Below are 15,490 nucleotides of genomic sequence, written 5' to 3'. Positions count from 1 at the left end.
AATGACACTCTGGTTCTATACTGGTCTCACACCCTTGACCTCTTCCATCTCTATTACATGGCTAGCAGGCAGAAGAAATATATATATATATTTTTTTTCACGTTTATTTATCCAGGTAGGCCAGTTGAGAACAAGTTCTCATTTACAACTGCAACCTGCCAAGATAAAGCAAAGCAGTGCGACAAAAAACAACAACACCGAGTTACACATGGGATAAACAAAAGTACAGTCAATAACAATAGAAACATATATATACAGTGTGTGCAAATGGAGTAAGGAGGTAAGGCAATAAATAGGCCATAGTAATTACAATTTAGCAAATTAACACTGGAGTGATAGATGTGCAGATGATGATGTGCAAGTAGAAATACTGGTGTGCAAAAGAGCAAAACAAATGTAAATAAAAACAATATTGGGATGAGGTAGGTAGTTGGATGGGCTATTTACAGATGGCCTGTGTATAGCTGCAGCGGTCGGTGAGCTGCTCAGATCGCTGATGCTTAAAGTTATATAAGTCTCCAACTTCAGCAATTTTTGCAATTCGTTCCAGTCAAGATACACAAGGATGTACACACAGACACACACAAGTGGTGTTCAGGGTCAGGAGATGTCATCCTGCTGAATGCTGGTCTTRAGGTCTGAGCCAGAGATCCTCAAACAGGAAAGAACAGACTCTCTCTCTCTTTTTCTCTCTCACTGAACTCTCCTGGGTAGCTAAATCACTTGCTACATTTAGTAAGTGCATATTTAGACTGGAAAGTTGGCATTCCTCTTTCAAAACAGGATGTTATTTGGGACAGATTGGTTTCCCATCCAGCCCCTGGTTGTGTCCCAAATCTCACCTTATTTCCTAAATATTGCACTACTTTTGACCAGAGTCCTATTTGGGACACAAGCCCTGTTTTACACATTTGGGACACAAGCCCTTCTTTCCTTAACTGGTTCTTCCTGGAGCTCATATTTGGGGCAAAATAGAAGATAGTGCATTATAAGGGAGCTATATAATAACAAGTGCCCCAAATTGCACCCTATCACTGAGCACTATGGGCCCTGGTCAAAATTACTGCACTAAATAGGGAATAGGGAATTCTCTCTCCATAGCCCCTTTCTGAAGGAAACAGGTATTGATGGGGTGTGAATTTTTCTGTAACACCATTCTGTGTCTTCCATAGGCCCTTTCTGCTGCTGCCGCCCCTGATGGAGTGGATGCGAGTGGCTATTGTGCACGCTGAGCACCGCCGCAGCCTATTGGTGGACAGCGATGATGTCAGACAGACCGCCAGACAGCTCCTCCCAGGATTGGACTGCTGTCTCTTATACACATCTAGATGTGTATAAGAGACAGGATGCAGGTAGCTCACTCTCAGACTTGTCCAAAAAGAGTGCTCTTTGAAACACACTCCTACATGCAGGTCTCTAATTGAGAGGGTGCGCGGGGGTAGGCCGTACCCCTTGTTAGAAAAAAGGCAAAAAGCGTACCACTTGTTAGCTTAAGATTTTTTTTACATCTCAGAAATCCCTAGCAGAGATGGAGAGGGAGGGAGGGAGAAAAGGGGCAGTTGTGGCAGCAGTAGCCGATCAACATACACCTTACTCTGTCCCTAGTGGCACAGCGATCTAAGGCACTGCATACTGCACGCTCTCTCAAAACTTGTGACATCTGTGACAAAACTGCACATTTTAAGGTGGCCTTTTATTGTCCCCAGTACAAGGTTCACCTGTGTAATGATCATGGCTTTTCATCAGCTTCTTCATATGCCACACCTGTCAGGTCGATGGATTATCTTGGCATAGGAGAAATGCTCACTAACAGGGATGTAAACAAATTCGTACACAAAATTTCAGAGAAATCTGCTTTTTGTGCATATGGAACATTTCTGGGATATTTTATTTCAGCTCATAAAACATGGGATCAACACTTTACATGTTGCATTTAGATTTTAGATTTTTTTTATGTCAATGCCTTGTTTCCCTCTGAAATGACGTGCTAATACTTTGTGGTCTACATTTCTTTTCAGGGCTGGGTTTTCTTTGAATGTTATCACCCACCAGCATGTTTATTAATCAGAAACAGCTGCAAATATCTACCTCTTRGTGAGTCACAAACTGAGCCAAACAGCTTTTCGCCATAGCCTACACTTGGCCACCTGAGCCATAGAGCAAATTAAAATAAGCGGTGCAAACTTATGTTTTTGCAWCTTCCATTTTTGACCAGAAAATGTACAGAATCCATTGGATAAGATGACAATTTTCACTATTTCTTGAGCTAGTCATTATTGATTTATTTATAAATCATATATATATACACTGCCCCAAAAAATAAAGGGAACACTTAAACAACACAATGTAACTCCAAGTCAATCACACTTCTGTGAAATCAAACTGTCCACTTAGGAAGCAACACTGATTGACAATACATTTCACATGCTGTTGTGCAAATGGAATAGACAAAAGGTGGAAATTATAGGCAATTAGCAAGACACCCCCAATAAAGGAATGGTTCTGCAGGTGGTGACCACAGACCACTTCTCAGTTCCTATGCTTCCTGGCTGATGTTTTGGTCACTTTTGAATGCTGGCGGTGCTTTCACTCTAGTGGTAGCATGAGACGGAGTCTACAACCCACACAAGTGGCTCAGGTAGTGCAGTTCATCCAGGATGGCACATCAATGCGAGCTGTGGCAAAAAGGTTTGCTGTGTCTGTCAGCGTAGTGTCCAGAGCATGGAGGCGCTACCAGGAGACAGACCAGTACATCAGGAGACGTGGAGGAGGCCGTAGGAGGGCAACAACCCAGCAGCAGGACCGCTACCTGGCAGTAAACACTGATACTGCTAGCTGCACCATACATCTGATTTTGGATCAGTTTTGCCTTTTTGATCACGATGATTAAMATTACATTGACAGAGGGGACCTGATCCTACAGTAGGTCAGCTGATGGAGGAAAGGCTTAAAGATATGTCTCTCACTTATATTTTGCTCCTGTCAAATGAGCTAGTTAAATCATCAACACATGACTTTACCAGTCATCAAAACTTAACTTCTGTCCCCTTTAAAAGGTCTTAGCCTAGTTAGATTAACACCATATGTCTAGTCTAGACATCATCCTACTCAAATAAACATTGTTAAGGTATTAAACTGCTCCACCCATTACATTATGTGGTTGATGAACACTGACTAACCTAACGCTAACCTTTTTCCCCTCCACTTGTCTCTCCCTTCCTCTCTTTCTGTTGTCCTTCTTCTTCTTCATCTTCTTCTGTCTTTTCCCCCTTCCCGCTGTTTCTCCCCCAGGCCTGAGTGTTGTTTTAGTTCTTTCAGGCGTCTGGACTCCAAGGCAGCCACTGATAAGTTTCACTTGGACCTGGGCTTCCGCATGCTCAACTGTGGACGCACCGACCTGATTGGCCAGGCCATCGACCTGCTGGGGCCTGACGGAGTAAACAGCATGGATGACCAGGTATTGAGAGAGCGTGAGGGGTTGAGCAGGGTGTGTGTGAGGTGTGTGTGTGTGTTTATAGTGCTGAAGGTAGGTGTGTGGATGTGCTCATTTTGTGTGAACTCAACTGCTGAGTTGAGGTCTAACGTGCTGCTGTTGGTAAATCATATTCTAAACAAAGCATTACTCTCTCTCTCTCTCTCTCTCTCTCTCTCTCTCTCTCTCTCTCTCTCTGTCTCTCTGTCTCTGCTGTCTCTCTGTCTGCTCTGTCTCTCTGTCTGTCTGTGCAGGGTATGACCCCTCTAATGTATGCGTGCTCAGCGGGAGATGAAGCTCTGGTCCAGATGTTGATTGATGCCGGGGCCAACCTAGACGTGGCGGTAAGGCTTTTTCCCCCTGCTCTGATTGGTTACTCTTGAGCAGGGTTTCTGTTAGCCGGTAAATGCCAGCTAAGTGTACCCGAACATGGCAAAATTAGGAATGATTGTATTGAGTATCCCCGTTTCTCCGAGAGGGAATTCTTTCTCCAAAGCAGAGTAAAGACGGCCTCAAGATCATGCCTTCTTGAGGACAAAGAAACCAGGCTGTGTATCATGCGCAATTGTTGCATTTCAGTTGAGCTTATTGTGTAGCAATTGGAAACTAAACATCGTTGCCAACTATTCACGTCGGAGAGTTACAATGTTGCAATCACTAGTAGGGAACAGAGTTGTTATCAATAAACCACGTATATCACACAAGACACGGATGACGACCCAAATGATAGTTGGAGTCTTGACTTTTAACCTGCTACGTTAATTCTTCTAACCTGCTGCGTAAATTCTCCTAAACTGCTATGAAAAGTCAAATCTGATGTTAATTTGACAAGGGCTGGTCATGACCGGCTGGCCCTGGTGTACCTCAGTAGAAGGTACTGATTGGAAGTCACTCTGAATAGGACTATAAGACTAAAGGCTCGATTCAATCCGTATCGCTGAAGGTCAATCTCGCTACAATGCAGATCTTCAACACTATATATTGAATTGAGCCCTAAATGAGAAAATGTAAATGTGCAGCTGTGAACAATGCATTACAGTAAACATCTATCATGACATTGATACCTAACCTCTTCTCCCTCATTCTTCTGCCCAGGTGCCTGCCTGTTCTTCCAAGCAACCCTCTGTCCACCCAGACAGTCGCCACTGGGCGGCTCTTACCTTRGCTGTGCTGCACGGTCACATCTCTGTGGTGCAGGTAGGAATGACTGAAAAGACAGTTGTTAATTGGCACACCTTATGTAGTTCCAGATGAAGAAAGGGAAAAACTACAGATATTGGCACAAGCAGAAACACCTTTAAAAGTCAATCTCAGTACACAGGTTTTTAAATTAAGCAATAAGGCCTAAGGGGGTGTGGTATATTGGCCATATACCACAAGCCCTAGAGGTGCCTTATTGCTATTATAAACTGGTTACAAGCATCAATGAGACAGTGAACAAATGTTTTTGTGTCATACCCGTGGTATATTGTCTAATATACGCATTTCAGCCAATCACCACCCAAACTACCGCTTTATAATCTGCATTTTTTGCATCTGCATTTTTTGGCATCCCGGCCCTATGTCTTTTTCACAGAAACACCTATCATTTTGCCGTGGTTTGCGTCACCTTCTTCCACCTCAACAGACAGGGTATATACTGTAGATTAGAATATGTTGTGCCTAACTTTACACCTGTGTGTGTGTGTGTGTGTGTGTGTGTGTGGTGTGTGTGTGGTGGTGTGTGTGTGTGTGTGTGTGTGTGTGTGGTGTGTGTGTGTGGTGTGTGTGTGTTGTGTGTGTGTGTGTGTGTGTGTGTGTGTGTGTGGCAGGCTTCCTGTTGGATGCAGGGGCTAACGTGGAAGGGGCAGCCGTCCGAAACGGGCAGGAGAGCACAGCAGACACCCCTCTCCAGCTGGCATCTGCAGCAGGTGGGCACGGGTCGGGCACAGCCACATGGCATACACACGTGCACACACACACTCGCAAGCACGCACACACATACACACAAACCACGATATAGATCTCACTCAACGCTCACACATACACTCTTACACACAAGCATCCATTCAAAAGTGTGTGATGGAATTATATGTCAGACCTGAGAGGTAAACTACGATGGAGGGTAGACCTACTCAGTGTTTTCTAAAGCTAGCCAGGTTCAGTCAGCTTTACATTCCAGCTCAGGCTTCATCTATGTTACGAAGGTGGATATTGATRGTGCACCCGCCATTTACTCAAGCCTGCTCGAGTTGAGCTTGTAACTGCGCGTTCATGTCACATTTGGCTAGTCGAACGCCGAACTCTTCATTGAGACGATGCCGAAACATCAATCCATGGGCGAGTCAGTGCTACATTTTTATTTGTGTCGAAATCTAAATGAAAGACGTTACCTTACAAAATTCAGTAGGCTATGGTGTGAAATAGGCTGTTAGAGCTGCCGTCTTTCTTTTATTACGTATCGTTAATGCCGTCTTTGGTGTGCTTTGGTGTGCTTATCAATGCACTGTCATGACTGTCCTGCGAGGATCACCATGGATCAGATCAGCTTGGCAATGGTTGACAATATCCGGACCTTTTCTCACCCACAGAAGAGGCAAGAGGGAACTGGGCTGGTATGACAGTTCACACCCTGTTGTAAATGACAGGAGAAGCGGGGCTCATTCTCCCCCTCCAGTAAAATATCTTTGTCAACAGGTTTTTCCCTCCGAAACTTGAACACAGTCAAAAGTGGATACTGGAACAATAATTCTAACATAAGAATGTGGGGAAGGGTCAGTGGTGAGCTATAGAAAACWAATTTCATATTGMTTTTTATTTTGTGATGTCATAAAAAATTGTATGGACGAAATACTATAACTTGGAAAATATATCCCTTTTATCTGTAAAGTTTTCATCCAATACGTTGTGCATATAATATGAAAAATGATAAAATTATTTTTGTTAAGATATGAATGCGATTATAGGAGGTATAAGAGATTCTATCTCCTATAAACTTTGCACAGTAAGTAGCCACACCATGAGTGAGGTCAGAAGAGCGTGTCAGCCTGATGGAACAAGGATTGCCCACAGAGATTAACATTAGACCAGGAAAGATGGGGAGTTGCAGCCCACGTCTAAAGTGGTTTAAACTCTGAATCTCAGACCAGGAAATGTGAGGCGGGAGCTACATGTTTGAAATGGTTTGATCTTTGAACCTCAACACGAGGTGAAGAAATAAACTCACCTTCCTTTAGACCAGAGAGATGGCGAGCTGCAGCTCATGTCCATCGTGGTCCAAATCCTGAATACCAACACGAGGGGGAAAACGAACTCTCCTCTCAGACAATCACTGAGACAGCTGAGTAGCTGTCTTGAGTCAAATATCTAGAAAAGTGAATCTAAGTGAGACTATCCTACTACGCTCATCACCAGTCGACACGGCTGGCTAGCTATCTTCCAGAGTGAACAACAGTAGAAGACAGGAAAGGGGAGACCACTTTCGGACAATCAGAGCCATACAGCTTGCCGCTGAAAGGCCAACAACCTTCCTAAGGGGGGCTGGTTCTGACCGAACAAAGGCACTCACACGTAAATACATGAATGATTTCTTATTCCAAACGGGCGGCGATTCGTGTGCAAATTATATGATTACAGTGAGAATAGTACTGTATCGACAATAAGTGTCTTTTTCTCTCTCTCTCTCCATGGCATTGTGTAGAAGCCACCATATTGTAAAAGTCCACTAGGGTCTCATGTATTAAGTATGTATGTTATCCTGTTATTATTTAGTTTGCTAGTAAATAAATAATTAAACCAATTAGTGTAGTACTGAATCACGAGTAAGGATGTTTTTTTTGCAGATGCAGGAGGTTGACATGATAAGAGGTTATGATTAATATGTTGACTGTTTTATGGATGTTATAGGTAAATAACTTGTAGAGTTTAATTCGGGAGATGGTAACTCTTTGAGCAACCTCTTCAGTGGTGCCCCAAATTCTTAATGAGCTAATTGTTAATTGATTAATTTAAATCGGGTCACAATTAAACATAGTTAGTGGATTAAATAAATAACAGTCATCAGATTAATGAAAGTAAAGTCACGACAGCACAAACACCTTTTTTCTCACTCCTATCGATAAAATAATTGTATTAAGTCATGCAAACGTTTTACTGTGCTGAAGTTTCAAATGCATTCTGTCATTTCTAAATGTGTAATGTGATTTAACATTACTATTTTTAACACAGAAAAACAACCACATTTGATTAATAAAATATTTAATCTGCCATCTTCCTCAAATTACATTAAAAAGAAGGCGATGATGACACCATCTTTGCGAGAGGGAGGGGATCTGATTTCATTGGTCCTCAACTCACGGCTCCGACACTTCACTCAGGATAAATAGAGTAAGCCCTGAGTTAGTCTGCCKCGGAGCAGATTAGTTCTGAAGGATTCGTTTCCTTGCTAAAAGGTGAATCACTTTAATGCGACTACTTATCCTGAGTTGAACTTTCCTGCTAACTCCTCAAACCTCATTCGTAGAATAGGGCTCTGCTCAGTACAGTAACTCTGTACAGCAACAGAAGTTCACCTGGCTCTGACTTACTGAGGTCAGTTACTAGTGCGAGGTGAGGAATACGAGGGAAGGAGTGTGAGATTGACTGAAGGAGGGATAGTGAGGAATGAATTCAGAGAATTAATAAGGGATGGAAGGAATTAGGTAGGGAGGGAATACGTGTTTAGGAGCGAATGAACATGTCTGTCGTCAGGTGTGTGTGTGTGGGGGGGTTGGTTGGGTGTTTAGAAGCCTCTGGGCAACACATTCCTGTGTTACATATCTGAGAAGCCACACAGATATCTGAGAAGTTGCAGAGGAACACACACACACACCACACACAGCTTGTGACAGTCTGTAGGCTCCCAACAAGTACGTGCGTGAGTGTTTGTGTTTGTGTATATACACGAGCGAGTCTGTAAGTCAGATATTGTAAGTGTGATATTTTATCATCCTTGACTCTAATTCAAAAGCGTTTCACTGTGTTTGTCAGATCGGAGTTGCACAAATGCGTTTTGCGCCATTAAACCCTTTGATTTCCTTGTCGCCAGGGAACTATGAGATGGTGAGCCTGCTCCTCACCAGGGGGGCAGACCCTCTGTCCAAGACCCGTGACGGCAACGCTTTGACATCATCACTCTATGAGGACATGAACTGCTTCAGTCACGCCGCAGCGCACGGACACAGGTACGAGGAGGAACGTCTGAAGAACCCTTATCACACTACTGTACCAACCCAACCAAACTACGCTGGCTCAGATATGTTCTTTTCACAGCAACTATAGTGAATGCGTGACCAGGCCAGCTCAGTACTGCTTTACAGCTTGGTTCGGCTCAGTAGTGTAAAAAGTAATTGTTTGAAAAAGTGAAAGCAACACTATGGAATTGGAATTCCCTATAATGTGTTGTCATTCTAAGTAAGGGTAGGAAGGAAAGACTTGAGAGTAGTCAGATGTAGCCTATGTTAACCGTACTAGCCCTGTTATTTGTCATATACTTGACTTACTACCCCTGGCATATGGGATAAGGGGGTTAGAGGAAGGGTGTGTGTGTGTGTGTTTAAGGGGGTGTAGGGGTGGGATCAGGTGCTTCATTCCATTCATAGCCCATCTGTCAGAAACCAACTGTTGAAGAGTGTAGAGCGCTCCACCTGTTCTGTGTGTGTGTGTGTGTGTGTGTGTGTGTGTGTGTTAGGGGATCAGGATGTAGACTCAACGCGTGGATGCCTGTATACTTGTGACAGATTATATCATTTAAGAGAAGCTATACCTTCGCACTTCATGGAACTTTGAGTGGAAATTGTGGCTATGTGTAGCGGACTCCATGAATGTAGCTATATGTGCATGATAGCTTTTGCCCAAGTAAACCTTAAACAACCTCCACTGATTCCCCCTCTCTTTCTCTCTCCCTCTCCCTCGCCCTCCCTATCATCTACTCTCCCTGCTGCTCCCTCTCCCTCCCGCCCGCCGTCCCTCTCTCCCTTTCTCGTTCTCCCTCCCTCCCCCTCTCTCCAACAGGAACGTGTTGCGCAAACTGCTCACCCAGCCCCAGCAGGTCAAAGAGGACGTCCTCTCCCTCGAAGAGATCCTAGCCGAAGGGGTGGAAGGGGAGGACGCCTGCCCTCTCCCCAGCCTGCCTCCTTCATCCCCTGGGTGCCCATCTGAGGGGGGCATCCCGCGGCTGTGCAAGGCCAGGATGAAGGCCCTTCAGGAGGCTAGCTACTACAGCGCCGAGCACGGCTACCTGGATGTCACCATGGAGCTACGGGCACTGGGTAAGTGGGGAATGGGACCACAGATAGAAAATGTGTAAAACGCCTCAATATGGTGACATAAAAGAGGCTGTGTTAAGCATCCATTCATCATCAATCCGAATAGTCACATTATGGATGGAAATCTCATAACCCTGAACCATTACAGATTCCGCTATATACATTTTAAGGTCATTTTTGATTGAGCCCGACATAACAAACGTTTACCAWRTCCGCTAAAGTGGGAACATTGCCTTTACATTTGAATCACGCTGTAAAGCTGAATTTTCCACAATGCGGATTGAATAGAGCCCTTAGATACTGGGCAAATGAATATACTGTACATGATAAAGACTAAGAGGAAGGCTCCTATCGCCTTTTAATTGTGAGGATTTTCTGATTCGCATTGGATCTTCTTCAAGTCAGAAAGGACCATAGTGTGCTTGCTGGCTGGCATTTTTGTTCTTTTTACAAGATGGATAGAACATGCAGTACCAGTCAAAAGTTTGGACACACCTACTCATTCAAGGGTTTTTCTTTATTTTTACTATTTTCTAATAGTGAAGACATCAAAACTATGAAATAACACATATGGAATCATAWAGTAACCAAAAAAGTGTTAAAGCAAACCCTTTGCCTTGATGACAGCTTTGCACACTCTTGGCATTCTCTCAACCAGCTTCACCTGGAATGCTTTTCCAACAGTATTAAAGGAGTTCCCACATATGCTGAGCTCTTGTTGGCTGCATTTACTTCACGCTGCGGTCCAACTCATCCCTAACCATCTCAGTTGGGTTGAGACCGGGCGACTGTGGAGGCCAGGTCATCTGATGCAGCACTCCATCACTCTCCTTCTTGGTCAAATAGCCCTTACACAGCCTGGAGGTGTGTTGTGTCATTGTCCTGTTGAAAAACAATTGATAGTCCAACTAAGCGCAAACAAGATGGGATGGGTGTATTGCTGCAGAATGCTGTGGTAGCCATGCTAGTTAAGCGTGCCTTGAATTCTAAAAATATCACTGACAGTGTCACCAGCAAAGCACCCCCACACCATCACAGTTCATACTCTATGCTTCACGGTGGGAACCACACATGCAGAGATCATCCGTTCACCTACTCTGCATGGCGGTTGGTACCAAAAATCTAACATTTGGACTTTTGGACAGACCAAAAGACAGATTTCCACTGGTCTAATGTCCATTGCTCGTGTTTCTTGGCCCAAGCAAGTATCTTCTTCGTATTAGTGTCCTTTAGTAGTGGTTTCTTTTCAGCAATTCAACCATGAAGGCCTGATTCACGCAGTCTCCTTTAAACAGTTGATGTTGAGATGCCTGTTACTTGAACTCTTTGAAGAATTTATTTGGGCTGCAATTTATGAGGCTGCTAAATCTAATGAAATCGTCTGCAGCAGAGGTAACTATGGGTCATCCTTTCCTGTGGCGGTCCTCAGTTTCATCATAGCGCTTGATGGTTTTTGCGACTGCACTTGAAATTCTTGAAAACTTCCGTGTTGACTGACCTTCATATCTTAGAGCTCCCAAGTGGCGCAGCGGTCTAAGGCACTGCATCTCAGTGCTAGAGGCGTCACTACAGACCCTGGTTCGATTCCAGGCTTTATCTCAACTGGCTGTGTTTGGGAGTCCCATAGAGCAAGATCCTGTCTGCTCTTTACTTTTGTGTTTTGGAGATGATATTGTTGCTATGTTACGGGACTAAGATCCTGCTGGCGCACAATTGACCCAACATCGTCCGGGTTAGGGTTTGACCGGGGTAGGCCGTCATTGTAAATAAGAATTTGTTCTTAACTGGCTTGCCTAGTTAAATAAAGGTTAAATTAAAATACTAAATTAAAAATTAAAATTAAAGCAATGATGGACTGTCATTTCTCTTTGCTTATTTGAGCTGTTCTTGCCATAATATGGATTTGGTCWTTTACCAAATAGGGCAAACTTCTGTAAACTGCCCCTACCTTGTCCCAACAAAACTGATTCAAACGCATTAAGAAGGAAGGAAATTCCACAAATTAACTCTTAACAAGGCACAGCTGTTAATTGAAATGCATTCCAAGTGACTACGTCATGAAGCTGGTTGAGAGAATGCCAAGAGTATGCAAAGCTGTCATCAATGCAAATATAAAATATATTTTGATTTGTTTAACACTTTTTTGGTTACTATATGATTCCATATGTGTTATTTCATAGGTTTGATGTCTTCACTATTATTCTACAATGTAGAAAATAGTAAAAAATAAAGAAAAACCCTTGAATGAGTACGTGTGTCCAAACTTTTGACTGGTACTGTACAGTATGTGGAAATGTCCTTTCTACTTATTTTATCATCATGTGTAATGTGACTTGTCCAGGTGTCCCATGGAAGCTGCACGTGTGGCTGGAGTCTCTGCGAGTGGCCCAGCAGCAGTCTAGGGCCTCGGTCACTCTGTCCCTCCTTCGAGAGTTCACCTCCATCAGGGAGGAAGACTACTGCCACGAGCTAGTCTCTCTGGGCCTACCCCTCATGTTCACCATCCTACGAACCACCAAGGTAGGGCCACCTTACTTCACTTTGTCAACTTTATGTCACTCTCAGACTTGGGTTCAAATACGTTATCTGTGCTTGATTGAGCAGGCCTGGCTTAATGGAACAATGGAATAGTCCCAAAACTGCAAAATCTGCCCATKTGGTACTCCAGGCAGACTAGAGCAAAGACTCAAAGTAATTGAAAGATTTAGAATAGTATTTGAATCCGGGTCTGGTCACTGCTTTTTTCATTTACTCTCTACTCTCTAGCCTTGTCCCAAGTCTGTTTTCTCTGGTGGCATCGATGTGCTTTCACATGGCTCAGATTTCATAGTAAAGACAAAGTGAACAAACAAACAAATGAGCGAACAACTCAACAAGGGTAAAATGAATGAAATGAACAAAGCAAATATAAATAAATAACAGTATTGTAATACATTGTTCTTTTCATGCGTAGGCTATTGGATCTAGTCTAACCCGTTTCCTCTCTCCCTCAGAACGATGCCATCACKCAGCAGCTTGCAGCCATCTTTAGCCACTGCTTCGGGCCGGCTCCACTACCGGCCATTCCGGAGATGAAGGTCACCCTCTCAGCGCAGCTGGGTAATGGACATCTCCTTTTGAATTATGTTTGTGCAAACAGACGTTACTATGGAGTGGTATTATCTCAACCAGACATTGAATTTGAATCATTTCGAATTTGTATTAAGAAATTTAATTTCTAATGTCTAAACTTTTTAAACAGCTCTACGTGTACTGTTTTAAATGTTTTTATCTAACTGGGACTACAGTTGAAAACTAGTTAGCTGGCTGACTTTTGGGGCATTTATAGAAATGTTGATCGATGCATTGTTCCTGTCAAATAGATGTAATAAATGAACAGAAAATGTCATGACATTTTATGAAACATTTGTATAAAAATTATCTTCTTGTGCAAGCAAACATAACCGAAACCGGCCAACGAGTCCTGTGTTGGTTTTTCATTGTTTTAGTTTTTATTTGCAAGGGAGTGGATATTTGTTGAAATCATATTTTTTTCCTGCTCCTCCAGACCCCCATTTTCTGAATAACACGGAGATGTCAGATGTGACGTTTTTGGTGGAGGGGAAACCTTTCTACGCCCACAAAGTCCTGCTGATCACTGCTTCAGACAGGTGAGAAGAGTAAGGGGGGAGGGAATGGGGGAGAATGGGTGAGGAAAGGTGAGTGGGGTTCACAGAAGGGTGAGAGGCGTGGGTAGAGGTGATGTTCAGGCAGATAATGGTCATGTTGGAGGGTAGGGGAGAGAGGAGGATATTGTTTAGAATTGGCAAGTGGAGGGATTACGGAAATGTTGTTGAATATGTGTTTGTGAAATAATTACAACCATGGAGTTGACCATTGTCTAACCTGAACTTTTCTCTGGGGTGCGCAGGTTCAAGTCTCTGCTGGCCTCATCAGGACCAGACGGAACTAAAGATATTGAGATCAGTGACGTCAAGTACAACGTCTTCCAGGTAACTGAATCAGATGATGAGCTCTCAACTTGAATCTTAGTTCTCACTGTTGAGTATCATATAGATATTTAGTTATGTGTGTCTACATAGCCCCATATTGACTAGAGAATCCCAGAATTTATGTCATTAGCTTGGCGGGGCTTTAGACTCCAAAACAATTTTAGGTACCATGTCCTTTTACTCCAAACTGTTTCCTCATATGCGGTATAACAGTTATCTCTATGTGTTTCCTATCCTTGTTACCTTCCCGTTCCTTTAACCAATGATCTGAAATCATATCGGAATATACCAAGAGTATGACCAATGAGTTGATGGAATATTGGATGATGGTAAATCTGACAATTTATTTGACCTCTGTCCAGATGATGATGTCATACCTGTACTGCGGAGGGACAGAGTCACTGAAGACCAACGTGTCTGACTTGTTGGAGGTGGGAATTCAGCCATTTTGTTTCTGAAATGCTCATAGAAAGACACATAGACTCCTTCTCCTTGCCTACTCATTCATTGCACTGATCTGAAGGCACTGATCAGGTTAAATCCCGTCGAGCATTTTCCAATCAGTGCAGATGAAGGCGAGTAGGTGAGGAGAGGACAGATTTATGAGACATTGAAATAGAGCCATACTGTATGTCATTCAGAGGTCCTTGTACTAAATCTACAACCAAATTCACCATAGCAGTCAATCACTCACTCATTGTAATGATGGTTTTTTCTTCTTCACATATTCATACTGAAATCACATAATTTGCTTGATTTGTTGGGCAAAAAAAGGCTTTGAATGGATCACAGGCCTGAGAAGCATTATCTAATCTGACGTATTTTGTTATGTGGTTGGTGTTCCCCAGCTGCTCTCAGCGGCCAGCGTCTTCCAGTTGGGGGCCCTACAGAGACACTGTGAGATCATCTGTTCCCAGAGCATCGATCTTGAAAATGCTGTCAGCATCTACAGGACGGCCAAGGTAAGGCTCTAGATATAGACTCTCACTGCGTATTCTGGATCTCAGTTGTTTGTTGGACACCGTCATGTATTAATAAGTTTACAAATGTCACCCAAATGTCACACTACACTCTTCTTACATGCTGACCAGACCGGACACGCCGCGTGCGCGAGCGTTGCAAAATACATTTAGAAATCCATGTTATTCAATTATTGCACCCACACTGCTTGCGCGCGCCAACGAGCGTCTGCGCTGCCAAGGGCTAAAATAGAAGTCATTCCTATTTCTGACTCAGATCGCGCCGCAAGTCCTGCCTCTCCCGTCTCCTCATTGGTTTATAGAAGCAGGTACCCACGTGCCATCTAGATATATTGGTTATACCCACGTGGGTGATTGAAAGACAAACTGTTTTGCCGGTTGTCGTGGTAATACAATGAAAGTGTAGATGCCAATCACCATATTAAGTTCAAAGATGAAAAGGCCTGGAAGGAGGCGAGATGACTAGAAACGATTCGGTTGACCGTTTTATGTGTGGATTAATTGTCGGAGAAGAGGACCTTGTGCATTTCAGGTAAAATAACAACTCAATGTTTATATCCCAGGGCAAATTAGCTAGCAACAGCAAGCTAGCTAAATAGGACAAATTAGCTAGCAAGTGCAAGCTAACTAGCTAAATTGCCATACATGTTAAATGCTTTTCGACCTGTTCCCAAATTAATGTCATTGGTTCAGAGTTTGTTTTGATATTTTAACCTGCATGTCGTGATCGCGTTTGGTGTAGGGGGACAAAATACATTTATG

The 15,490-nt window shown here is 43.3% G+C and overlaps 1 protein-coding gene across 1 annotated transcript in view; it reads left to right on the top strand.

Moving 5' to 3' along the window:
• The window catches only part of abtb2b (ankyrin repeat and BTB (POZ) domain containing 2b), a 140,585-nt gene that overhangs the window by 121,583 nt on the left and 3,512 nt on the right, over positions 1 to 15,490 (top strand). The window contains exons 4-16 of the mRNA XM_070442821.1: positions 1,173 to 1,332; positions 3,182 to 3,457; positions 3,727 to 3,816; positions 4,568 to 4,670; positions 5,287 to 5,382; positions 8,538 to 8,673; positions 9,503 to 9,759; positions 12,098 to 12,276; positions 12,750 to 12,855; positions 13,304 to 13,406; positions 13,667 to 13,748; positions 14,111 to 14,179; positions 14,597 to 14,710. Coding sequence (XP_070298922.1) covers positions 1,173 to 1,332; positions 3,182 to 3,457; positions 3,727 to 3,816; positions 4,568 to 4,670; positions 5,287 to 5,382; positions 8,538 to 8,673; positions 9,503 to 9,759; positions 12,098 to 12,276; positions 12,750 to 12,855; positions 13,304 to 13,406; positions 13,667 to 13,748; positions 14,111 to 14,179; positions 14,597 to 14,710 — 1,771 coding nt within the window. The remainder of the gene's footprint in view (positions 1 to 1,172; positions 1,333 to 3,181; positions 3,458 to 3,726; positions 3,817 to 4,567; positions 4,671 to 5,286; positions 5,383 to 8,537; positions 8,674 to 9,502; positions 9,760 to 12,097; positions 12,277 to 12,749; positions 12,856 to 13,303; positions 13,407 to 13,666; positions 13,749 to 14,110; positions 14,180 to 14,596; positions 14,711 to 15,490) is intronic.

This window comes from Salvelinus sp. IW2-2015, linkage group LG4q.1:29, assembly GCF_002910315.2.
Source record: "Salvelinus sp. IW2-2015 linkage group LG4q.1:29, ASM291031v2, whole genome shotgun sequence".
NCBI lineage: Eukaryota > Metazoa > Chordata > Actinopteri > Salmoniformes > Salmonidae > Salvelinus > Salvelinus sp. IW2-2015.
Note: the sequence above shows the minus strand (reverse complement) of the source record. Positions and strands in the feature narration are given on the sequence as shown.